Below are 27,000 nucleotides of genomic sequence, written 5' to 3' on the forward strand. Positions count from 1 at the left end.
AGTGCAGATTAACGGAAACTACAGAAAATTATTTGATAAAAAAATGTAAGATATATATATATATATATATATATATATATATTTTAGGCATTTTTAAGTCTTCTATTGAAACCGGAAATTGAGAGCTTTAGAGATCACACCGCGTCTGTTGACGAGCGAGTTGAATGGCAAGCTGTTATCAAGGGAAATCCAAAACCTGATATCACATGGATGAAAGATGGTACGCAACTGCAAAAGAACGAGCAGTACGACATGGAGGAAGATAAGAGAAATTGTAAATACAAGCTTATCGTCAAAAAACTTAGTCTAGAGGATAAGGGAACCTATACAGTTGTGGCAAAGAACTATCTGGGCGAAGTCAGTGCTCAAGCCACACTCACGCCTCACAGTAAGTAAATAAACTCTCAGCAATGTATATAATATAATGCCTAAAATATAGAAAGCTAAGAATCTTTGAAATAATAATTTAAATAGATCTTTTTTACAAGTTTAAAACATGTAAAGATATTTGCATTTTTTGCAGCCGAGGCTCCGACCTTCCTCAAAGACCTGTCAAAGGTGCAGTGCAGCGATCGCGAAGACATCGAATTGAAAATCCGGGCGACCGGTATCCCGAAGCCGAGCGTCGAATGGTTGAAGGACGGCGAGATTGTCAAAGAGGACGAGCGTCACCAGGTGATGACTCACGTAGACGGCATAGTGGACAGTACCCTTTCCATCAAAACCTTCTCAGCTGAGGATGCTGGCACGATAACGTGCAAGGCGAGCAATGTCGCCGGAAGCGCGCAGACCAGCTGCAAACTATCCATGATGTTGACGGAACCTTCGTTCGGTAAAGCGTTACCAAGATCGGCGGAAGTTGACGAGGGCGAACCTTTGGAGCTCAAGGCCAAGGTAGACGGTAGTCCGATACCCAAGATCGCTTGGTTCAAGGACGGTGAAAAGATCACGCCGGATGATCACGTTAAGATCAGTACGTTGCCGGATGGTACCACAAAGCTCACCATCGATGTAGTAAAACCCACTGATTGCGGTGCCTACAAGCTCGTTGTTACGAATTCCAGCGGCGAAAATTCCTCGCTATGCGCTGTCGCTGTCACACGTGAGTGAATCTTTTTTTTCTCTATTCGTAAAATTTTCGCTTTTTATAATATGATCAAATTATTAATATGTATTAGTAATACGAGATTGATTTATTATTTCTTTGTAGCCGAACGAAGAAAACCGTCGTTTACAAAGCCATTGGAGAACACGAAGGCCGTGGTTGGGCACCCGTTGAAACTAGAAGCACAAGTTCTAGCTTTCCCGAATCCGCAAGTGCAATGGTTTAAAGACGGAATACCGTTGCGACACACAAAAGAGATGTATTTTATGAATGAGCCAAACGGTCTTATTGGCTTGAGAATGGATTATGTACGTCCGGAGGATGCCGGCACCTATTCATTGATCGTCTCCAACGTGCTCGGTGAAATCACGGGTACAGCCAAGGTAGAGGTGGAGGAAAGAGAAAGAAGACCGGAGTTTGTTGCGAGTCTTCAACCGCAGACTGTTGTCGAAGGTTTCCCGGTGAAGATGGAAGTGAAAACTATAGGAAAACCAGCGCCTGAGCTCAAGTGGCTTCGAGATAACGAAGAAGTCAGTATATCTATTTATATCAATAATAATCAAACACATATATATTATTATAACTATAATTTCATTCTCTGGATTTCTCGAAGTTGATCTTTATTAAGAAAACGTCCATGATTAAACTTTAGATTATTCCGGACAACAAGCATATAAAAATCATTAGCCAGCCGGATGGTAGACAAGCTCTGATCCTCGACAAAGCAACGCCGGAAGATATCGGCGAATATCAGGTGGTAGCCGGTAACACAGAAGGTACCGCGTCCTGCAAAGCTAAGCTAGATGTAGCTGGCAAGGTGAGACCGGACACGCCGGAGGAGAAACCAGCGTTCACCAGTCCCATGCGCGACATTTCCGTTGAGGAAGGTCAGCCATTGACATTGGACGTGTCGTTCGTCGGTAATCCGATGCCCGAAGTAAATTGGACGAAAGACGGCGAGCCGGTTGTTCCATCGGAACGCGTCACGATGAGTTGCGATGGCAAGAAAGTCGGTCTGCAAATCAATCCATGCGAACCCAAAGATGCGGGTGTTTATGGCTGTCGACTGAGCAATCCGCTGGGCGACGACACTACCAGCGCGAACGCTATCGTCCGCAAGGTATACCAGTCGCCGAACTTTACGCAAAGATTCACAGATCTGCAGCAGCTGCCCACATACGACGCCAAGTTCCCTGCCCGCATCACCGGTATACCGCATCCGGAAATAACCTGGTATTTCAACGATAAGCCGATTTTACGAGACAGCGACAAGTACAAAATCAAACGCGACGGCGATGCCTGCTGCCTGTATGTGAAGGACTGCACATATGACGACTCGGGACGGTACAAGTGTAAGGCGGTTAACAAGGGCGGCGAGGCGGAATGTGTGGCGAACCTAGCTGTTGTCGATAAAATGTAAGATTTAATGGAAACAAATGTAGAAAAAAGAGGAAATTTTTTTTTAATTCTCTTACGTAACATCTGTAATTTCAGCCAAAAAATGCAAAAGGTTGAACCGCCGGCGTTCTTGAAGAGGATCGGCGATTGTGAGGTTTATAGAGGCATGCCAGCAAAGTTCACCGCGTGCGTCACAGGATACCCGGAGCCCGACTTTGAATGGTATCGCAACGGTGACAGACTCTGGCCCACTGATCGCATCAGGATGGACCAAGAAGGCAGTTTGTTACGACTCACGATAGCCAATGTGGACGAGCTAGACGCCGGAAAATATGTGCTGAAAATATCCAATCCTCACGGTGAAGATTCATGCAGTGCAGAGATGGTTTACGAATGTAAGTAAATAAAAATTTCAATAATGTTATAAAATAATTTGGTAGTTTTTAAAATAAATAAATTTGTACATTTTGACATCTTTCAATATTTTTACAGCTTTAGAGCTACGCGCAAAGAAACCTCTCGCTGATCAATACGCGGATTATGACAAGTATCAGAAGTCGGGTATTCCGCTACCACTAGCGGATCGTCCGATCATTAGCCGTATGATGGATCGACATCTTACTCTCTCGTGGAAGCCGTCCATCCCGATCGGGCCTCGAGTGCCCGTGACCTACCTAGTGGAGATGTGCGAGCTGCCAGATGGTGACTGGTTTACCGCACGTAGCGGCGTTCGAAGCTGCGTGTGCGACATACGCAATCTGGAGCCGTTCCGCGATTACAAGTTCCGCATCCGAGTGGAGAACAAGTACGGTATAAGCGATCCCTCGCCGTTCGCGCAAACTTACCGCGCTAAACTTGAACCGGAGCCGCCCAAGTTCTTTCCCTATCTGCCGCCGGGTATCGACTTCCGTCCCGAGACTAGTCCCTATTTCCCGAAGGACTTCGATATCGAGCGACCGCCACATGATGGTTACGCTCAAGCGCCTAGATTCTTGCGTCAGGAATACGATACGCAATACGGTGTAAAGAATCACAACTGCAACCTCTTCTGGTTCGTCTATGGTTATCCCAAACCGAAGATGACGTATTACTTCAATGATCAGCTGATCGAATCGGGCGGTCGTTACGATCAGAGTTACACCAGAAACGGACAGGCAACTCTCTTCATCAATAGAATGCTCGAGAGGGATGAAGGCATTTATGAAGCCGTCGCTACGAATGAACACGGCGAAGCCAGGCAAAGAGTTATACTGAAGATCGCTGAGTATCCCACCTTTATCGAGAGACCCGATGAAACCATCGTGATGGTGAGAAGAACCGGCCAATTGACTGCTCGTGTAACTGGCGTACCTTATCCGGAACTTAAATGGTACAAGGACTGGAAGCCTATAGCTTCGTCTTCTAGAATCAGGGTATGTTCCGTTCATATTTCTATCTTTTTGATTTCACGCTGCAAAGTACAATCTTATTGCATTTTTAAATAGATTCAATTCACCGAGCCCGACATCACGACACTCATCATCAACGAGGCTATCACCAAGGACGAGGGTCTTTATTCAATCAGCGCGGGTAACGTAGCCGGTTCGATATCCTGTTCAGTGATGCTGCACGTAGAGGAGAACGAGCATGAATACGGATACAGAACATACCGAAAGAAAATGGATGTAAAACCACGCGACAAACCGTTCGGCGATTTGTATGACTTAGGCGATGAATTGGGTCGCGGTACTCAGGGTGTCACTTATCATGCTGTTGAAAGGAATACCGGAAGGAATTATGCTTCTAAGATTATGCACGGACGCGGTGATCTCAAACCGTTCATGTACAACGAGATGGAAGCGATGAACAATCTACATCATCGCAAATTGTTGCGACTGCACGACGCTTTCGAGACTAACGATTCAGTCACGCTCGTCATGGAATTGTATCCTTTATTATTATTTGCGCATTAATTTTTTTACCTCATATATAGAATTAATCTTAATATAAATAATTATTATTTAAATTAACTCTATTTTTTTCAATTTCTTGATAATGGCTACTTAACAAAAAAATAGCCATTAGTTTTCAGTTATTTTTTTATAATTTTTATTAATTTTATTGATAAAAAAGATATTATTCTAATTAATTCTATATAATTCATTAAATATATATCATTCAAAATTACAATTTAACACGAAAATAGCAGAGAATCCTTAACGATGATAATTTAGAGCGGCCGGTGGCGAGTTGGTGGATACTCTCACAAGACAAGAATATTACACCGAGCTAGATATCGCTCGTTATATACGTCAATTGTTGTGGGGATTGGAATATATGCACGGAAATCATTACGCACATCTTGGTTTAACGGTATATTGTTAAAATTTTTTTTCTCTTTATATCATTGAAGCAAGCAAATTTAAAATTTAGATATAATGACTATTTAATCAATAGTCATTACTTTTTACTAATAATTTTATTAATAAAAAAAAGTCACTATTATTTTATTTAATAATATAATGTAACAAAATTACTTACTTTCACGAATTAAAAGATATAACGTAATGTATATCAAGATATAATAATTCTCACATTTTATTTCATAAATTATTTATTTGGTTCTATTATGATTAATATATTTTATTAATTCAACAAGTCTTGTTTTCTCTTCGTAGCTTGGCGATCTACTAATTTCACACGCCAATGGAGATGATCTGAAAATCGGAGATTTTGGACTCGCCCGCAGAATTTCGCAGACAAGGTTGATGACCTTGGCGTATGGTATGCCGGAATATGTCGCACCGGAAGTAACTAATAACGAGGGCGTCAGCTATCCCGCAGATATGTGGTCCGTTGGTATAATTACTTATATCTTGCTATCGGGCATTTCACCGTTCAGAGGCGCAAACGATAGAGAGACTTTGAAGAAGATCAGGGAAGGTAGATGGGACTTTGATGATCGATGGGAGAACATCTCGAACGAAGCGCAGGACTTTATCCGCAGTTTACTGGTGTACAATATTGAAAACAGATTGGACATCAAAGCCGCTTTGGCTCATCCGTGGTTCAATTATATTGATAACCCGCCACCGGAGCCTTACAGGATACCATCTGAGAACTTGAAGAATTATTACAAACTTTATCGGTAACTAAAGATTATACGATTTTTTGATTAATAGACTAAAAATTATAATATTAATTTTGTAAAAATAATTTTGAAATAACGATCTCATTGATATAATAAAGTGTTTTTGTTTAATCAAGATAGATTAAAAAAAAATATATATATATAATGTATATATTTACAAGGCATGCTATGACAATAAGATCCACATATGTTTTTATATGTCTTTATGTTCACATATGTCTTTATATTATGAAATTAATATGATTTATCATAATATGATTAAGAGTTTGATTGTAAATAAGATATATTTTTACAGTGATTGGTACAATAATGCTTCGTGCCGTACGTGGTATCGCAGACGTAAACTGGAAACAGCTTTCGAGGATCCGTCGCGAATGGTATATCCACCCGGACATAAATTTACACCTGAACCCAGTCTAGATAGAAGTCATAGTCCGTCGAAGAAACGTTCGTCGAGGACATGGGAGAATCAAATACCATCCAGAGAACCGATCGATACGGAAATCGGCATTATCACGAGTGAAAGCCAGTAAGGAGATAAAAAATCAGTAAAATATAATAAATATCTGACGTATACATCACAAATTTTGTCTCTATAAATAAATAATATCTATAATTTATAGGAATATATATATATATATATATATATATATATATATATATATATATATATATATATTTGACTACAAGAACTATTTAGTACTGTTTTTTGAAATAAAATTATAGAAATTTTATATAACTATATAACTTTTCCATCAGATTTTTACGATATAATATATAGTCTATATTTTAATAATTATATTTTAATAACTACATTTTATAGTTATCAAAATGGTCCAGATACGTATCTTCTTCAGCTGCGAGATACCGACTTCCCTGTACGACTACGTGAATACATGAAAGTCGCGTGCAATCGCAGCCCCGGATTCTCACGTTCCATTGCCGAAGACAACGGTTTTGACTGGAGGGTACGTGTAGCTATAAAAAATATTGAAATAAAATATACTTTAAAATATAATTTAAAGCTTAATTATGTCTGGCACAATACATTTATTGCATTATATTTTGCAAAATTTTCTTTATTTTCGGTTTCGTTTAGACGCCCATCATACGGGAACGTCGTCGATTTACGGACGTTATGGACGAGGAGATCGACGACGAGAGGAGGGCGCGTATAAACCGTTATGGATCGGCGGATACATATACGCTTAGACGTCTGAGGAATGAGCTAGGCACTCGATTGGATAGTTATGCCGAAGCCGAGGCGATAATCGAGTCAAAGAAAGAGGGTCAGCCTCCGTTTTTCCGCGAGAAGCCGCAGATCTGTCCGATCGAGGAGGGAAAGCCGGCGCATCTTGTCTGTCTGGCAGTGGGGAATCCAAAACCACTGATACAGTGGTTTAAGAATGACATAGTCATCCAGGAGAATAACAGAATCAAAGTGACAGAGGATGCCGAAGGGAGGTCTATACTCAGTTTTAATCCTACGAAGGAGCACGACATTGGAATATACAAAGTCGTAGCCAGGAACCCTATAGGACAAACGGTTGTTAGGACGAGAGTGTTGCTGGCAACAGTGCCTTCTGGTCCGGATTCTCCGGAGGTATAATAATTGAACAATTTTTTAAAATATTTGTGAAGTAGGCGAAAAATTAATCTATATGCAAGTGATGCTTTTCTCCCTCTTTCTTGTCAAATATTGTTTTTGACTTTTTAGGCTTCTGATGTTTCGGATACTGAAGTCCTTTTGCGATGGAAGCAACCCAAGTACGATGGCAATTCGCCTGTATTATGCTACAATCTTCAGTACAAGGAAGGCGATTCGATCGCCTGGATAGATGTTGCTTCCAATATCGACCATGAGTTTTACCTTGTGCGTGATCTGAAACAAGACACGAGCTACAACTTCCGTCTGGCGGCACGAAATCGCATAGGCTGGAGCGAGAAGGGCATCCCGTCGAAGCTGATTAAAACACGACTGCCGGGTTGTCCAAAGGTGCAGATCACACGGGCGATGAGGCATCTTCAAGAATTGACCGAAGCCGGTCAGGAGATCATTCTAGAGGAAGACAAGCCGCATATGGATTATTCCGTGGAAGAGCATCCAATCGAGTGGTCGACGGAAACCAATCAATTATCCACCAAATACAGCTTCATCTCCGAGTTGTCACGCGGTCAATTTTCCGTCGTAGTAAAGGGCGTGGACAAGAGCACGGATTGCGTGATTGTCGCCAAGATCTTAGAACTGAACGCCGAGACAGAAAAGCAGGTGAACCGGGAATTTGAAGTACTGCGCTCACTACGACACGAGCGGATAGCCATGCTGCAGGTGGCCTACAAGGCGCCTGGCTCCCCGATTGCGGCATTCGTTATGGAGAAGCTCCAGGGCGCCGACATACTCACATACTTCTCCAGCCGGCATGAGTACACGGAAAACTGCGTGGCAAATGCCATCACGCAAATTCTCGATGGTCTACAGTACTTGCACTGGCGTGGCTATTGTCATCTGGACATCCAGCCGGATAACGTCGTCATGTCGTCTGTGAGATCGGTGCAGGTGAAACTGGTCGACATGGGATCCGCTCATCGAGTCAGTCGACTGGGCACGATGGTGTCTGAACAACTGGGTCACCACGAGTACAGATCGCCCGAGCTTTACAACGACGAGCCGATCTATCCGCAAACAGATATATGGATGGTTGGCGTGTTGACCTACGTGCTGCTCTCCGGGGTCTCTCCCTTCCGTGGGAAGAATGCGGACGAGACTAGACAGAACATATCTTTCGTCAGATACAGATTCGAATATCTCTACAAAGAGCTTAGTCAGGAGGCTACCAGATTCCTCATGCTGGTCTTTAAACGCGCACCAAGGTTGGTAGTGACGTTATAAGGATTTTCGATTTTTTCTTTCCATTCCTGTTTAACTATATCTATCGCTAAATATCTCCTTTATACATTGCATCTGCGACTTGTACTTTCAACATCAAACATAGAGATCATTGTCGAATTCTTATCATAACAAAATAGATATCAATTGACTGGGTAAAATTTTTAACAAGATTGATATAATTATTTATTGTGTAACTTCATAGCAATTGGATAATTATATTTAATATTAAATGTAAAATTTGTATATGAATTTTTTTTAAATAATATATTACATTAATTTTTTTCAGTAAAAGACCGATGGCGGAGGAGTGCCATGAACATAGATGGCTATTACCGACAGATTATATGATTAAGAAACGCGAAAGAGCTGTGTTCTTAGGTAACAGGCTGAAGGAATATAACGAGAGGTATCACGAAGAAAAATCGAAGCTAGCTTCTGAAAATGATAGTCTAGCGAGCGAAACTTTGTTGGGCTCGAAACAGAAGCTCATTAGGTCGACCAGTATACAAGAAGAGCTACGGACCACATTCTAACATTGGATCTGCGATTTTTTATTTATATTTATGGACACACATACACCATATAAACACATTTCGTCTCGCATTTGTGCCTGTTTCTTTGGACAGCGAGGAGAAATGATGAGAAATACGAGGAATTTCTTGTGTTATAATTTATTTGTTACAACTTGTAATTATATCTACAAAGATATATCATTGTGTCAATCGATCGTTGATGCTTCGCCGACGAATTCCGTCGGCGCCTAAGTAAATGATAAGTTTCTCAACCGTCCGTTAATTTGACGAGTCTAATATAAAGGAATTGTTGCTTATACATTTTAACGAATCAAAGTGCAAATCGAATTTTTTGAAATTTAGCAGAAAATTTCGATCATACGTTGTATGAAAATTATAAATAAATATTTGATGAAATAATTGCGCACATTAACTTTGGAGAGCCCTGTATTCTCTATATTTAAGATACATTCGATACTTCAAACATATATCTGTGATTCCTTCTTTATGTTTTTTTATCAAGAACATGTAAATTACAACGCGACTTGAGTATATTATTAAACACCCATTTTATTTACAGATGTCCCAAAGGAACATTACATCTCACATTATATTATGTCTCATTGAGAAAAAAAAAACATTATTGTACACGTGATCCATTTTTATCCTCTTCATAGATTTACAATTTTTTCATATATAATATATATAGATTATAATTAATATATATGAATATAATTTCTCTCTATAACAATCCGAGAAGAAAAATTTAATTATATAAAATTCGAATCAGTAATATCTTTCAGGCAAAAGAAGACTAGCAAAATATTAAACTGAGTTAAATCATATCAATCTAAAGCACATTTGAGCAAGTTCTTGACTCATTCACTAAAAAGAGACATACGTACAGTCATACATACATATATATGTGTATATGTATATGTGTATATATATATATATACACACGTACATACATACATACATACATACATATACATATATGTGAAATCAATACAATAAATGTACATAATTAGTCTTGTCTTAAAATTACAATATAAATCATCTCTTTGCATATTGCATTACATAATCTTTAACTTTATTTCGAAAGGATTCTTTGTCCTTGATAAACAATTCTGCTGCATCCCTATTTAAAGGATCGTCAAAATTTAAGAGATCCTGAAAAAAACAATATTATATGAAATACATGCAATATAATCTTGTTGACATATTTGCTACACTGAAAGCAAAAAATACTTGTATACATACAGTGAAAAGAGAATTTAAACCCCATACAACGTCTTTTAGTTTGCGCGTTGGTGCCCATCCCAATCCATCAATGCTGCTTTGTCTTAAAATGGAAAGACATACATCACCATCCTCACTTATATTAGGATGCCATAATTTTGTTAAGCACTTCACTATTGGTGGCTGAAAGATGTGCATGTAAAAATACAAAAATATCTATATATTGTCATATCATAAAATTGTAGACTATAGAATTACCGTCATATTATATTCCTCCGTTATATAAATTTGAAAATAGAAATGACCACCGATCCAATATCCTTCATCTGGTATAATTAACAATATAAATTCATGTAGACAATCTGGATTTTTGAATGTGACTTGACAAGTTAATGGCAATGTTTGTTCCATTTCTTGCACCTAAGTGAAATAATCCATATGATTTGTATTAGTTAACATCAGTATATAAAATATATTAAATCTCATTAAAATAAATACCTCTTTGATCAATAATTTATCACGTATTGAAACCCGTCTATTGTTGTTCTTTGAATTCGTTATATCATTGTCCTTTTTCAGTTTTCCACGTAATGTGATCATATTAAGCTGCTCTAAAAGCTTCCATTCACAGAACAAAGCATCTTATATTATATTTCTTAAATTTGTTTGTATGAATTAATAATAAATTAATGATATAAATAAGACCTTAATTTATATGTTAATGTTAAAATACAAAAACTTCAAATTTATTGTATTTATAATAAATGAGCAAGAAAATTATCGCAAATTTATGACAGGAAAAAAAAAACGCTAACAAATATAGAAGCAAATTGTGATAACATAATTTTAAATGAAACATAAAATCTTTTGATACATATCATAATTAAATTAAAGAGATATTATAACATCAAAAACGCAATTATTGACACTTATAAAAACTGCTTCTAGGTTACAAAAATAACGCATGTAATATCTGATAATGCGATATACCTTTCGTTGCCGAATTTAAGAAGTTTCGTTTTTGTATTTCCTAAAATTCGTACGTTAAAATGTCTGTAAAGGAGGCTTTCTCATTTCTATTTTTTTCAGATAATTAATTTGCACCACAAGTATAAATCATTGACAAAATCACAAATGCTAACGTACAATTTGAACCATCGATGAAATAATACTAAAAAGTGCTGTTCTTAAGAAAATTTTCATGTTAGCAGCATCCCTCTCGTGACAAATATTGTGACTAAGTACCATACAATCAGATGATAACCGAAAAAATTCAGAATGCAGTAACCTGTAGTATCGTTCGGTGATAGGTATTTTCACAAAAATCGTCATAAAAAAATTGCGGTATCTCTTGCAATAATATTGGTTTTAGCATAAAAATGTTAAGTTTCTTTTATATTTCGTAAATTTAAAATAAGCCCGTAGAACTATAAATAAAAAGACGGAGAAATGCGAAAAATCTATCGTTCCATCTCAAAATATATCATAGCCCTTTACCTAAGCACCGAAAAGTGAATCTGGCAATCTGGCCATGTAGTTTCACCAATTCTAAAATAAATCTAGTTAGCGCTACTGTACGCTAGAAAAAATGTCTTACAAAAAATAGCGGCATATATTGTCAACATTGGAAATAAGTATTAAGTATGCAACAGGTGTATCAGGTGTACTTGGACGGTCGCATATATTTGAAATTATTTAAACGCTGTCAAATTTTGACAGACTATTCCAAAACTTTTTTATAAAAATGGCGACATTGTCTTATAGTTATATGCCTGATTATTTTTCTTTGACAGATATTTTGTGCACAGAGGAACGAATATCGTGCAAAGTCGAGGTTACATTACCCCGTTTGGGTAAGTTTATATATAATCAAGATTCAACATCTCTATTATCTTGTCTGTTAAAATACACACAAAAAATTTATGAACGTTCAATAAAATTATAATAATGAAAAAATGGAAGAAAAATGATACCTTTAAAAAAAAATATATCTACATTATCCAGTTAGTATAATTAATCTTTCAATTATAATTATATGGTAAAATAAAGTTTACCAAATAAGAATAGTAGCTTAATATAAGTCAAATATTATCTAATTCTTATGCGTTATTCTTATGTTACTATTTGTTTTACAAAATATAAGATCTGCATATTATTAATATTATTCCATGTACATACTTAGGTTTCCTAGATCTTTCTTCTGAATCTGAAGATTTAAAAATAGATACAAAATTAGAGCTTCCACTGTGGCTGGCACAGCCATTGAATATAGCGAGAGAATCAATAGTCAGTGTAGACATACCTAAAACATATAAGGAAGGCTACAGGTACATATCTGAGTTTATAAACTATTAATTTATGTTTCTTAAGAGATATTTATCATTCTATGAAATGTTTTATTAAAACTTTTTATTCAAACTATTTATTTAAATGCGATTTGATTTTTCTATTTTTAAGAAATAAATCTATCACTAATCATACTAATAAACTATTAAATATAGAACTATTAAATCGAGAATAGAATCTTTTATCCAATTCATGATTAGTCTACTTTACGATCTGTAAATATCTAAAAAATATATATGCAATAGAATTAATTTCAAATAAGATTGATGGCAATTTTCTAACAATTGATTCCTTCTGTCTATTGCAGGGAAATTCTATTAGCAGATGCTTGTACTGTTATTCTAAATAAATGGAATCCATATTACTATGAATTAGGGATGTATTTAAGAAAATTTAATAATCGTGATTGTGAAATGATAATTGACAGTTTGTTGTTGGTAAGTAATCTCATGTTGACTTTAAATGAGATTAATTCATATACATTGATTGCTCAATTATGTTATATTTTCTAGACCTTCAGATCACGATTTAGATTAGTTATGGACTGGGCGCAAAATCCTGTTTCCGATCCTACACTTAATAGTTTACTGCCAAGATTAGAGAGAGATTTATTTCTTGCAGGTAGGAAAGCTAAAATGAAATTAAATGAATGGTTAAGAAAAGGTTCGAGCGTTATCGAAACTTCACAGAGTGCAGTAAATCTTAAAAAACGTAAACGAACAGATTATGAACTTGATTAAAATTGTATAAATTTTGTGTGAAATAATAATATTAAAATTCAATAATTATAATATCTGAGCAATGTAATATAATGTTTTATACAAATAATTTTCACAATGTGAGAATAAGATGCTAGAATAATATTAAATAAAATTTATTATCTTATGAAATTACATATCCCTTTATATAAGAATATCTATATGAGTTCTATTTATTAAATAACAAATAAAAATTTTATTTACACATCTTGGATTCAATCACATTCGAACTGTTAACAATGTATAGAAAGAATTGTGCAACAAAAGGTAATAATATCTATTTCACAACCCACGACTATAACAATTGTTAAAATATATATCTTAACAGAGATATATATACACAAAACACTAATATATTACACTTCTCCAATGAAATATCTTTTCATTATTAATCATAATTGTTTCTTCTGTTGCACTACTATATATCTTATGCTAAATGTTAATGTAACTTAAATTCTTTTTCGTACAAAAATAGAAAATATATTCGCCGGACTTACTACAGTAAAATCTACGATTTACACTATAAAACATATGTCTTTTAATATAGCACTATACATATTGAGACTTTATGTATGAAAATATAATGCATGAGAATACATGTCATGAAAATTATTCAAAATTTAATAATACAAATATAACTTATAAAAATTATTGTAATGAAAAAAAATCAAATCGTAGTAAAATTAATTTAAATAAAGAAAAGAAAGAAAAGATAATCGTAAAGTCTTATAAATCGTACTGCTATAAGTGTTTACAAATTATGAATTTACTTATATTGCGTTTAAATTTTTTAAAATTCAGAATTATTCTCGATTATTATGATTATAGTATAAATCTGTATGATTAATGCATAACATATATATAGATGGATCGAAAATCGTAATATAACCGAATTTATTGTCGAAAAGTAAATCAAAGTTATAGAATAAAATTTGTCTCATAGAAAGCTTTATTTTCGAAAAAAATTAATTTTTAAAGTTGGAGAATTAATAAGCTTTTTAAGCTTGAATGAGATATATAATTATACTTTTACATTTATATTTTTTTTATATTTCAGAGAGAGAAAGAAAGAGAATAAAATTTAAAACAATTTAACTTATTGAAAAATTGTGTGTAAAATATCAGAAGTATTTTTTAAATTTTTTAATAAAATTTATATATCTGTTTATACATATATTATCAAACTTACTTTTATATGAGAAATCACTTCTATTTCGATTATACCAGCAATTCTCTCGATCTATCCTATATATTATTACAATATTACAGTATTATGATTTTCATACTCATTATTTTTCTCTATCATTAACATTAATATTTTTATCCGATTACTACGTTATTGCTTTTTCGTCCGGCCATAATATATGTAGACTTCACTAAAACCTAACACCAGAATAAAGTGCATTAGCTATCTTGATCAGGCATTGCTGTATCGGTTTATTGATAATTTCATATACACGCGTGCAAAACGGCTAATGCACGTGCACTTCTTATCACTATGGTACTAACGATAAATTGCATTGCAATGGCGCATTTTTCATTTTGCAAGAAACTCGTGCTAAATAATCACATTTAGCGCGCGTCTCCCATCAGTTATTTTAGGAATATTTACAATTAATGCTTATTATAATATCGGTACAGCTATATTTGGAATGTTATACATATATATTATAATGTTATTGCATCATGCTATTTACACTACTACATCACGAATTAAAATAACATTATTTCCATTCATAGATTGAGCAGAACAGTAAAAAAATATTTTTAATAATATCTCTGTAGATTGTCTTCGTTTATTTAATATAATTGATATAACATACTTGTAAATGTATGTTTCTGTACAAATAATAGTCAGATATAGCTTTACTGCATCTCTCGAAATCAGAGATTGAAACCGGTATTATTTCGCTGAATTCGGATTTTGATATCGTAGGACATGCAAAATCGATTTCTATGTGTAAATCGTAACGATAAAAATGTGACACTCAGCTATGATAAGACTGAGTTTTTTTTATACATTATAGCAAGAAAAATTGAAAATTATATAATTATATAATTATATTGATTTCAAGTCTTGCTTTAATTCAGGTGTCAGTTATTGTCACAATTTCTTGTGACATGATATTATACACATGCTTCGTTTTCCTCGATTTTTGGTCTTGATCCGTATTCCGGAAACAGCGCAAACATTGTTGCAACAGTAATATGTACTAATAGTGGCAAGATACGATCGCTTATTACATTTATATAGGCGATCTCTTGATCGGCGATCAATCATTTTGTACAGATGCGAAATCGACACGATATGGCAAAATTAATGTATTGTACACATCAAGTGGACGTACATTGATCCTTTCATCGAATATGGCAATTCCACATGGATACAAAGATATCCCATAATGCATTTTTTTTTTTTGCGTGCGTATCGCAAAATCAAATAATTCTTGTTTCAATAGTTTGGCAAAGCGACGTACGTTGCCATACGACACTATTCGATAGGAGAAATTCTGTATTCACTTCGCGCAAGGTAATGTGTCGGATTCGGTGTTATTTTTCTCACGCGTTGCATATACCGATATATATTATTATTAACATTATCGCAATTACGTTTAATTCGATATTTATTTCGCTACGGTAACGTAATATATGTTATTTAGTTACTTTATTATTGAGCAACTGTTTGAGCAGAACATCATTGGCTAGTCAGTTCCCAATCTAGTCAGAAGCTAGTCTCGGGCTCGAGACTTGGTTCTTGTTTGAAGAACCTGAAGTCCTGATTCGGCGCCAAATCCCTCAGAATCATAACGGGCATTTGATCATTCTGCGGACTGAGATTACCGGTATTGGCTGGAGTTAAAGGACTGGTAGGACTCTCATTGCTGCTCATGTAACTGCCCGGCGCAGTATTTGAGATTGGTATGGACGTGATGGTGTCATTTATCTCCGATGTGGTGCCGAAGAATATTTCTTGAAGCAAATTGTCGATATGCGCCATTCCGAATAGCTTGACAAATTGTATTTGCTCGATCATTTGCCATGAAATCGACTGCAAGGCTGGTAACAACAGGAGGATATCGCCAAAGTGTCCTGTGAGATGACAGCGATAATCGCTGATATAATTCTCAAGTTTTATCTGGATATTTTTACGCAGAGTCCTGATCGTCTCCGAATTACTTAAACCTTTCGCGTCTGTAAAGAGGCAGAAGAATAATGAATATATAACGATGAAGAGATACGTAATCACGTAGAAATTTTCAATGTCTTCAATCCCGACAAGGATTCGCGATGCAAATTGCAATTAATGAATTGTTAAATTAATTGACAAATGAAGAAAGATATTCTACAGTGCGATATGAAATTAATGAAATGGAATTACCACAAATCTTGACGCGAAATGGACACGCAATTTTTAACGCCTTATCGCTGGTACCTATAAATAACCGATGATTTACGTTGTTTATGAAAGCTTGGCAAACTCGCGAGGCGTGATTGCCTTAACAAGATCGAATTGATCGCGAGAGATTATTGCGAGCGAATTGCATTCGATCTATATTAACGGAATACATTTACGTCTATTGCATGCAATGATAATTTTTTTCTATTCTGTCGCTTTCGAGTAACTTTGCATCGCAATTATTAGATCTCGTGTGCGACATAAAATTTATTAACAAGATATACTTACTCGGATCAAAGAACACGAGTGCTTTGAGACAAGCGAATTCAGTGTCGTCGATCTTAATCTTTTTTAATGGTTCGACCAGTTCGTCCATCACTCTAACGCCAACCTTGCTGATATCTAAGTCCTGCTGATTGCTTCCTTCTGTGAATTGCAACGATATTACTGATAGACGGCGGTTATGCCATTCGTATTGCTTTGTGATCGTAGAAACTGAGTCCGGTGAAAAAAACAAAAACATTTTGCAAACTAAATAATATCGACACCCACACTTCTTCAGCATGCAATTTAGAATAGCATACAACATAAATCCCGAACTCAGTCAACTATCTACGCCCCAAAGTCGTGCACACACCCAAACGAAACATCCAATTACTAATTGTAAATTTACTAGCGTATTGTGATACATTATTACGAGATAAACATAATATTTCTAACACAGATTTGACTCCATCGATATTCTTCGATGCAAACGAGAAAGTTTCGTAACTGAACGTGTCGTTTCGTCGTGTGATCCTCAAATCCTTCTATTAAGTAAAGTTAATCACAAAAAGATAACATTTCTGCCGTAAAATGTTCTACATAATAAAACATGATTCATTTGTGCGACAAGAGTGATGTGTGATGTGAGAGCGTTTTTTTTTTTTTTATTTCAATATTTCTATCATATAACGCATTAGTATAATATATGACTTGCCGATGCTTTTTTCATAATAATAAAGTAGCAAATTTAAAAAGAGGGAAAATATTATAATAGAGATCACCTATCTTGTCGCAAAGTCATCCAATTTATGAAAATTAATAGCGAATTCGGTTGGATGCACTAGTGCGCACTGATGCACATTTTTAAATGTTATCGTACAAAAATTTACATTATAAGATTGAATAATTGAAATATTAAGATAATTGTAATAACATGAGTCACATATATACATATACAGGGTGTCTAGAGTCAATTCGCATGCATTCGTCATATAGAGAGATAGAGCAGATGGAGCGGGTTAAACTGACAATGAGTAAGAACTTTCTCAGTTTAATCCGTTCTATCTGCATACGACGGGTAATGCGATTGACTCCGGACACCCTATATATATATATAACTCATGCTATTATAATTATCTTAATATTATATATATACATGTCCACTAGTGCATCCAATAGAATTCGCTGTAATTTAATACACATCACATATACATGTATATACACACACATACTTCGTAATAATTAAGAATGATAATTGAATACATGTCTTCTCTTTCGAGAGAAAAATAAAAAAAAAAGAAAGAGAGAAAGAGAGGGGAATGCAAGTGTTTGAATAAAATTTATTCTAAAACATAATTCTTGAATTTTTGTATGTTCTTAATTTAAAATAAAATTTCGTAAAATAAGTAGAAAGAATTAAATATTCAATTGCGTAAATATCAAATTTCCATGAATATACAAGCGTATCCAAATATCATATAATATATAAAGATTTTAATTTGCAATAAATTATCATAATTCGAAAGAGAAGTTTCGTAAGAAAAAAAGAAAGAGAATGTGCGTGTGTGCGTGTATTGCGTGATTTAGAAATCCCACATGCACGAAGTTCTACAACTTACCAAATAAATCCAATATCCATAGAAAGACCTATGTGTTTGTATTGATAAAATATTAAAATATTATAAAATCGTTCTCATAACTAACGTTCGCGTATCTTACATATTATAATGAGAAGATAAATATTCGGAGGAAGGGAGGGAGAGAGAGAGAGAGAGAGAGAGAGAGAGAGAGAGAGAGAGAGAGAGAGAACCGAAAGCAGTCGAAGGCTCTTGTGCAAACAATGTTTCAATATTTCCCAAATTTCTTTTCTCTTAATACTCGTAAATTCATAGGCTATATAAAATGCGGTTACGATTTTTACGGAATTATAACGAAACTCGATATAGAGGAAGCGTCCAGTAAGCAGTTATTTAGCGACGAACGAGCATGTAGACGGTGAAATTACATAAGCAGAAAGGTGAAGGCTGTCGAATCGGCTATTTAGAGGCTCTCTTTCACATGAATGCTCGAAACTCGAAAGAAAGGAGATGCTGACATAGTCCGCATCGCAAAGACGCATCGATATCGCTCCAGTATCGACGTATTTTATCGACGACAGTCGAGATAACTTGGTTTGTTCGATAAAACTTCACTTATGCTGATATCTGTGTATAGAATGTTCCAAATGTTTTACATTCGAAACGGTTTATATTTGAAGATAGTTATCTTTTACATATCGGGATTTGTATTCATTAGAAAAAAATGTCAATTGTTTGTGTGCTGTTATCTTCCATAAGCGATTCTCTCTTCGCGAATTTTTCGTTCTTTTAATTTTATTATTATTATTATTAATATTATTATTTTTATTTCGTTATTCTATTATTATTCTTTTGTACTTTTATTGTAACTATTTTTTACATACCGCATACATAAATAGCATTTAACGTCCGTTACGTGTCCGAACCGCAATGAGATGGGACTTTTGCGCAATGTGCGCGAGAAGAAAATTGGTCAGGGTTTACCTAACATTCACCTCGCATACGCATCCAAAAAGGAGATCTCAATTCCAGAGAACTTTCAAGCGTAACCATACACGTTCCCACACAATGAAATCTAATGTCGTTATTTAGTAAAGCCAAAACGCACAACACATAGAGAAGTGTTATGAATAAGAGCAAGTCGGAGCCAGACACGAAGTTATGAATCATCGATAAGCATAGCTTTCTGTACAATACGAATCTCGAGAAAGATGCATTCAAAGATGCTGAAAAATCATCTCGTAAAAACATTCGATAAACGTTCAAACTCTTTCTTTTAAAAGTATCTGAGACGTCTTTCAAATATATTTTAAAATTCTGTGTTTAACACCGCTTGCTTCACTCGAGAAAAAAAAAAGGAAAAATCAGATGCCACACCATGCGACTCGATGAATCTCCATCGATTCTACATACCGGGATAATTTCTCATGATGATGCAATCGTTGCCGAGCAATAGCACGTCCGTCAATTTATGTATCTGGCTGCGTCTCGCCACCCCCAGCAGCAGATGTTCACCTGCATGAGCTCTCAACAATGCTACTTTGTCGTCCAGTGGTAGCGTTTCAAATTCCTTGATACATTTGGCCCACTCGATTAGGATCAGCAATTGCTCCTTCATACTGTCACACACATCGTTTAAGCCAGCTATCCGTTTTGTGCTAGGATCGACGTCTTCTTTCGGATTGCCTAGCTGTTAAAATCATACAAAATCATCATGACCTTGTGGTTGTTAAAAGAAATAAGGTATAAATACATCGAGAAGCAAATACAGAAATAATAATATTTAACGTTAAGATAGAAAATTTGTTGATATATTACCTTACAACATTTCTCCTATAAATATAAAAAGAGGAAATATAAAATATTCAATTGTAACGTAAATACTAGCCGACGTAAATACTTAAATAAATGTGTGAAGCAAATATATAGGAATTAAGATGGTTGATATACTATAATTAAGGCACAGAATTTAAAGCTTGGAATACCAATTTTCTCTTTTCTTGTATTGAATATATGTATATTGATTTTAAATAGCTAATCTTGGATTGGAGCGCTTTATAAAAAGATTAATCTGAAAACAAAAATTTAAATCACGTGTTAATTTTTCTATGAATATCTAATATTAAATTGCAAAATACATATGATTAATATAGCGTTAGATCGCTTTATGATTGCTACATGAAGTGTAGTACGTGATTCAATCATCATCAAATTTGAGAAAAAGAAAATTCACAAAGGCTTCCTTCTAACGAGTGATGGTATTGCACTAAAAGTATGTTAAGGGAAATATACGACTGCGTAATGAAATGTCGGCAATCATTCCGGTTAAATAACGCGTGCCAGTTCTCAGCGCGCACATTAACGAGAGAAGCGGATTATAATCATAAATATTCAATTTGACTGAGGTTAAGCCTCACTGACCTCAAGCATTCCGATATGCCTCGCAGCCATCAGTAAGTCCTCCATCGACGGGCCACTGTTTTCCGTCTGATTCTCATTACTCGGTGGTCGATTGTTTATACGGTCTCTCTCGTTTTGTACGGCTGCGAAAATTAATATCCGTAAATTAATATCGATATATTTCTATATATTTCCAAATGTAAATGAAGGCAGATACGTGTAGAAACGGGCATCATAAAAAAAATCTTCAAAATACAAAGAAAAGAAAGAAAAACTAAGATCAATTGAATGCCGTATTAGTCATAATATATATTTCATTATTCTCTATTTAGGATTAAAATAAAAGTCCGTTTCTGCAGACAAGTCTATTGTATGTAAGACATGTATGCGATAGACGATTCGCGCGCAAACTTACCCTCTTTCTTCATACCGGCTCTAAAGCATTTGCGCAATCGACAATATCTACACTGGTTCCGTTTGTCCTTATCGATCTGACATTTTCTCATAAGCCTAAAATAAAAATTTTAAAAATAAATATTTCTTTTTTCAAGGGACGGTTTCGTTCTAATATTCGCGTGAGACTGACATATAAAGTAAAATATTTTGGATATATTTATCGTCACAGAAATGACAAGATACCTGCACGTGTACTGATGATTTTTTCTGACAGATCGCCGGAAAAAGCCCTTGCAACCGTCACAAGATGCGGCACCATAGTGCTTACCGGTGGCGCGATCGCCGCATATGGCACACGCAGCAATGCTGACCGGAACCGGAGGTAGAGTCAGGACGGGACCGCCAACCGCCCCCGCGGCCATACCCAAATCCGCATCTGTAACAAAGGACAAAATGTCCCTTTTATGCGCATTCTCTCTTTTGATAAGTCGTCGAGCGACTCTGTCGTCCTTTCCGTGCCGGAGATACGCGAATGCCAGAAATCAAGACAAAAAAATATCCCGATATATTCCACATAAATTCACATGTCTCTTTGTCTTTGTGCAAAAATTAATATGCTTAGATTAATATGTAGCCTACGTCATTTCTAAATATAAATGAAGACAAACACGTGTAGGGACAAACATTATAAAAAAGAACTTCGAACGAAACAAAACACTGACTAAACAAAAAAAAAATGAATGTGAAATTAATTGAATCGATTAGATATCATTATCAATTTATATTTTCTAGCGATAATATTATATCACATCCGACGAGTGATTGCGAATTCTATATTTTAATAACATGGATGTCGATACTGGGTCAGTAGGGGTTAAGCATGCAAATCGTCGCAGATCTTGAGAAATTGCATTCGAAGATAACTTAATGTGAGAGATAAACCGCATAGCGACGTACTATAACTAATTCGAACTAAGGATCAATTCGCATTCCCTTTTATATCTGTTACTTTATATGTTAACAAAATTTTTTTCATATTGTATACATTGCGAGCAGGAATATACGATATCAAACTTTGATTGTGCTTAATTCGAACAATACTTCTTTAGTTAGCAATATCAGCGCAGTGGATCCAGCGATATAAAAATTTATCTAAGCATTAAGACACAGCATTAAGATCTTTATTAAGCATTAAGTTCTTTATTTTATTATTATTCGAAATATTCGTAAGATTGTACAAGTATATTAAAAAATATTATATTTGTACAGAATTATAAATAATAGTAATGCATATATTGTCTCTCTTGATATAAAAAATATGGAAAATAATATTATATTAAAATTTTAATTAGCGCGTGCGTTGCACCATTATAATAAAATATTAAAAATTGACAAAAGAGATTCACGTGCGGAAAAAAGTATTTTCATATATAATCATGATGAGGAGTTGCCATTCTTGTTAATTCATTGTATACGAAATATCAAATTATATAAGTCAAATTTATAATATCTTCTGATAGGTTATTATTATATTGTATAAAAGTAGGATATACTTTCACTTTTAAAATTTGCCTTTTTATACACAAATATAAGTTCATTCAACTTTTGCAAGCAATTTTTCTTAAATTAAGACCAGTGAAATATGACGCAAGAGTTTCGATGATGAAAAAGTTTTTTAATCAAGTTAAGATTATGAAATTAACTTTTTGTTAGAACGAATTTCAAGTCAGAATTAATCAAGATATAAATGTGCAATTAAAATCAATTTAATGATCCTTAAAATTTTTCGAGAAAAAATCGTTTACGTGTTACTGTCTCATTTCGTGCTAATATCTTAATGCTTCACCGCGTGTATGTTTTAATTCTTACTTTTAATCAGCTCTTGGATCTGCGTTTCTTCACGCAGAACTAGCTCGTAATAGAACGAGATGCATGTGTCGCGCGAAAGACGTAGATCTCGAGGCCTTGGAATAATTTATAATGTACGACATATTAAAATTAATTAATATGTAATACCATTTTTCTTCGTCCTGTTCCTTTAACGCGCAAAGCGCGTTAGTACAGTCAATTCCGTTTTCTTTTTCTCAATTGCAAAGTATGTAGGCCGCAATTTATAATCGTGAGAAATATTTGCGCCGATAAAATGGATGAATTAAAATCCCTATATAAAATTGATTTGATGAAAAATTGCAATGCCGTTTCTTCTTTCAATAATTCTTATGATTACCCATAAATGTAAATCGATGTAGATGTTAAAATGTTGAAAAAAAAATGCAAATATGATAGCACATCTTCCGCACAGAAAAACATTGCCATGAGCACGCCAAAGTTATGCAAATGTATAAATCCCAAGTTTGCTTCGCATAATCTTTTATTTTTTTCTTTTGAGATATGAGTTTACATATATGAAAACTCTATAAATAAGCTAATAAATCATATACAATATATTTTTTTTTTATGCGACGTCAAACATTACGCATGGCTAATATCAATAGTGTTAGAGACCGAGAAATAATCTTTATTAAATACATTTTATTTTCGTTTGGACATAGTTATATGCAAAAAGTCGCTTATTCGCAATGCAGTCATCACAATGCGGAGGCAAGGAAATTCCCGATCTTATCAAATTTATCGAATCTAATCTCTTCAAAGGATATCGAAAAACAAGGAAATATCATAAATAATCCTTTTTTTTTCTATCACGTAAAATAATGTTCTTGATAATATATATTCTGGATTAACTCTTTGCGGCACAGGAATTCAGGTCATAAAATAGACCCATGTTGCACAGGAATTTTATTGCGTTTTAAATCAAACAAAATTGTTATATTTTTATTAATAAAGGTATCACATAATGTAACAAAATAATATAAAATAACATAAATATAAATATAAATAACATAATAATAATAACAAAATAATAATTATTTAATCGAATTTGTTGTTAGAGGGCGGGACTCATATAGTCCCACTGTGCCACATAGGTTCATGAATGGTACTACATGAACGGTACACTATATTCAAATCACATTTATAGTTTTAAGAATATTAAAACATAAACAATAAATAAAAATATGTTTTTTTGTATTACTCCCCAAGTTGCATGGTGGGACGAATAAAATCCCACCATACTTTCATCATTTGCAAACAAATTTAATCTTTAGTTTTTATTATAAAACACTTCACTTGTTTATATAGAACTAATTTTTATATAAATTAACTTACCTCTACGATTTTTCACATAAAACCAGGAAAAAATATTATCGCAATAAACCTTCCGCTTACAACAATTGTTGAACCGGTATTAGCATGTTGAAAGTTGCCAACATAAGTGCATACATTTGTAACATTGGATGAATATATTACCAACTGCTTTACGTAAATAAGACGAAATATAAACCTATACACATGCAGCTATTGCAAAATTTCGAGGTGGAATTAAAAATGTCCCACCATGCATTACGGTCCATCAAAAAGGTGGGACACTTTTAATCCCACCGTGCCCCAAAGAGTTAAAAAGAAAAGCTCAGATTGTCAAAAATATATCTTGCAGAAACCGGATATCTCAGTACTGTGCAAGCAAATGACGCAGTAATCTTGAAATAGCGCAAAAGTGGCACACATATTTTGAGATTAGATTATAAAAGCATATTTTATGTGAGCAGAGATTAATGAAATATTAATCCTCTAGACATTAGAGATATTGTAATATGAGTATTAGTAAACTAAATTCTGTTTTAAGAGTCAATTAAAAGAAAGGTAGCTCAAGATTTTAATATTTGTCTCATAATTTTTAATATTCATCACATAAATGTATATAGATACTATCATCGCAATATTTATGTATGTACACGCGCGTATTTTGTATTATTATTAAATTATCTGCATTTGTACTTAAATTTTATTTTCAGTACATATTTATAAGTTGATTATTTTATAGAAAATGAACTTCAAACTTATTTTCTACAAATGTATGTAATATTTTTCGACTGTCATTCAAATCATCAATTTTTCAAGCTATTGCACCACATAACAAAACAGATTTTCCTCATTTGTGACCTCTAATTACGTAAAAAACGCAGCAGAGTTTTCGAAATCGCTTGTGCAACGATTATTTGTCGGCTTATCAATTTCTACGCGAATGCAAGAAAATACTTGCATACACACACACACACACACACACACACACATAATATATATATAATAGAAACAATTTATTTCACGACTCAATCATTTGGGAGGAAAGACACGGGAAAAGCACTAAAGTGTGCATATAATACATTGTATTATCTCACTTCATTAATGTTTTTTGGTTTCGTTTTATGACATCGAATCATCTCTCTCTATCAGTTCTTCTTATTTGAAGAAGTCTTATCCGATCATCTAGCAACGTTCAAATTTTGATATCAAAAATAATTTTTATTTCGTCGCTTATTATATTCTCATTCTCATTATTGACGAGTTATCAAAAAGATTTATAGGATACTTTCTGAAAAAAAAATGAATTTACTGCTTGCGCACTCGATTCCATACAAAGTATGAAACGAGATAATACTGTTTATACGATACGACACGTTTTTTACTCGAATAATCGACAAACATATAGCAATATATGTTCAATTTTTCCGAACATAAAACGAGGCTCGCATTCACATTAAATATATTTAGCATTAAATGTAACTATTTGATTCTTCTTTTTTCTTAAAGAAATATATATATCTGTTGCTTTCAGTTTATTCCATTGAATAATGATTATCCATATTAAATTTCACATTTTTTAAATAATTCAGAAAAGATGGAAAATTTCATTCAATATCAAATTAAAATTTATAAATGACAAGACAACGGGCTTCAAATAAAAAAAAATATTTAAGATCGTTGTATTATGATATATAACACGAACTCTTATGCTTTTTCAATATAGTAACCTTGCTCGAAATATTTCACGTGCTTTTACAGTAATATTCATGGTCATTCTCGCTCAGTACAAAATCGTATAAAATCGCGACGGTATTTGTACGAAGGCGCTTCCCGAAATAGCTGTGAGCGGAATAATTACGTGTCCGTGCATTTCCACGACCTTGGTATTAGAGATGAAAACAAGAAGCATATCGAATTGACTAATCAGCTTGATTAATAATCGACACCCTTCCTCCCCGTCATCATAAGCGAGACACATTACGGACTTTGGAATGACAACAATGATACTGCATAAGCGTACATAAGAAGTATTTCTGATCCGGGTTCATAATCTGCCAAGTCGCTATGTATTATCACACACGCTTACGGATCAGACAGAACCTACCACAATGTAAGATTGTAAGCCAAAGTCTAATGTTTCTTAACCCGTTTTGCTAGCACGTGCGTATTTGCCACATATATATATATATATATATATATATATATATATATATATATATATATATAGGATGTTCAAAAAAGATGGTATCAAATTTTAATGTACTACTCATGAAAACAAATCAAAAAGTCTTCAAACAATATTCCAAAAACCATTTATTGCCGAGTTATAAAGCATTTTTTGTTATTAAATAAATTTAATTTACAGCAGATGTTCGATGTGTCTT

The 27,000-nt window shown here is 34.3% G+C and overlaps 4 protein-coding genes across 11 annotated transcripts in view; 2 read left to right on the plus strand and 2 right to left on the minus strand.

Moving 5' to 3' along the window:
* LOC126848438 (obscurin-like) overlaps window positions 1-9,455 on the plus strand; it is a 36,467-nt gene extending 27,012 nt beyond the window's left edge. For all 4 annotated transcript variants that reach the window (XM_050589344.1, XM_050589346.1, XM_050589347.1 and 1 more), the window contains 14 exons: window positions 88-388; window positions 524-1,102; window positions 1,211-1,635; window positions 1,758-2,521; window positions 2,600-2,898; window positions 2,996-3,915; window positions 3,988-4,427; window positions 4,717-4,855; window positions 5,161-5,630; window positions 5,929-6,162; window positions 6,457-6,601; window positions 6,733-7,236; window positions 7,351-8,504; window positions 8,810-9,455. In XM_050589344.1, coding sequence (XP_050445301.1) covers window positions 88-388; window positions 524-1,102; window positions 1,211-1,635; window positions 1,758-2,521; window positions 2,600-2,898; window positions 2,996-3,915; window positions 3,988-4,427; window positions 4,717-4,855; window positions 5,161-5,630; window positions 5,929-6,162; window positions 6,457-6,601; window positions 6,733-7,236; window positions 7,351-8,504; window positions 8,810-9,056 — 6,621 coding nt within the window. In that variant the 3' untranslated portion in view covers window positions 9,057-9,455. The remainder of the gene's footprint in view (window positions 1-87; window positions 389-523; window positions 1,103-1,210; window positions 1,636-1,757; window positions 2,522-2,599; window positions 2,899-2,995; window positions 3,916-3,987; window positions 4,428-4,716; window positions 4,856-5,160; window positions 5,631-5,928; window positions 6,163-6,456; window positions 6,602-6,732; window positions 7,237-7,350; window positions 8,505-8,809) is intronic.
* On the minus strand, window positions 9,150-11,439 carry LOC126848471 (NEDD8-conjugating enzyme UBE2F-like). Its single transcript, XM_050589419.1, has 5 exons — window positions 11,268-11,439; window positions 10,776-10,895; window positions 10,536-10,697; window positions 10,299-10,460; window positions 9,150-10,208 (listed from the first exon to the last, which is right to left on the minus strand). Exons 2-5 carry the CDS (start codon window positions 10,875-10,877, stop codon window positions 10,092-10,094), a joined length of 543 nt encoding a protein of 180 aa, XP_050445376.1. The 5' UTR covers window positions 10,878-10,895; window positions 11,268-11,439; the 3' UTR covers window positions 9,150-10,091.
* Window positions 11,440-11,687: 248 nt separating this feature from the next.
* On the plus strand, window positions 11,688-13,513 carry LOC126848469 (DNA replication complex GINS protein PSF3). Its single transcript, XM_050589416.1, has 4 exons — window positions 11,688-12,130; window positions 12,460-12,604; window positions 12,931-13,060; window positions 13,136-13,513. The coding sequence occupies exons 1-4, from the start codon at window positions 12,022-12,024 to the stop codon at window positions 13,361-13,363; spliced, it is 612 nt and encodes a 203-aa protein (XP_050445373.1). The 5' UTR covers window positions 11,688-12,021; the 3' UTR covers window positions 13,364-13,513.
* LOC126848452 (hepatocyte nuclear factor 4-gamma) overlaps window positions 13,482-27,000 on the minus strand; it is a 39,575-nt gene continuing 26,056 nt past the window's right edge. For 4 of the 5 annotated variants that reach the window (XM_050589379.1, XM_050589380.1, XM_050589382.1 and 1 more), the window contains 6 exons: window positions 21,659-21,851; window positions 21,435-21,529; window positions 21,041-21,162; window positions 20,033-20,309; window positions 17,067-17,225; window positions 13,482-16,573 (listed from right to left, as the gene is read on the minus strand). In XM_050589379.1, coding sequence (XP_050445336.1) covers window positions 16,104-16,573; window positions 17,067-17,225; window positions 20,033-20,309; window positions 21,041-21,162; window positions 21,435-21,529; window positions 21,659-21,851 — 1,316 coding nt within the window. In that variant the 3' untranslated portion in view covers window positions 13,482-16,103. The remainder of the gene's footprint in view (window positions 16,574-17,066; window positions 17,226-20,032; window positions 20,310-21,040; window positions 21,163-21,434; window positions 21,530-21,658; window positions 21,852-27,000) is intronic. The other variant, XM_050589381.1, reaches the window with a different exon arrangement.

Source organism: Cataglyphis hispanica, chromosome 3, assembly GCF_021464435.1.
Source record: "Cataglyphis hispanica isolate Lineage 1 chromosome 3, ULB_Chis1_1.0, whole genome shotgun sequence".
Taxonomy (NCBI): Eukaryota; Metazoa; Arthropoda; class Insecta; order Hymenoptera; family Formicidae; genus Cataglyphis; species Cataglyphis hispanica.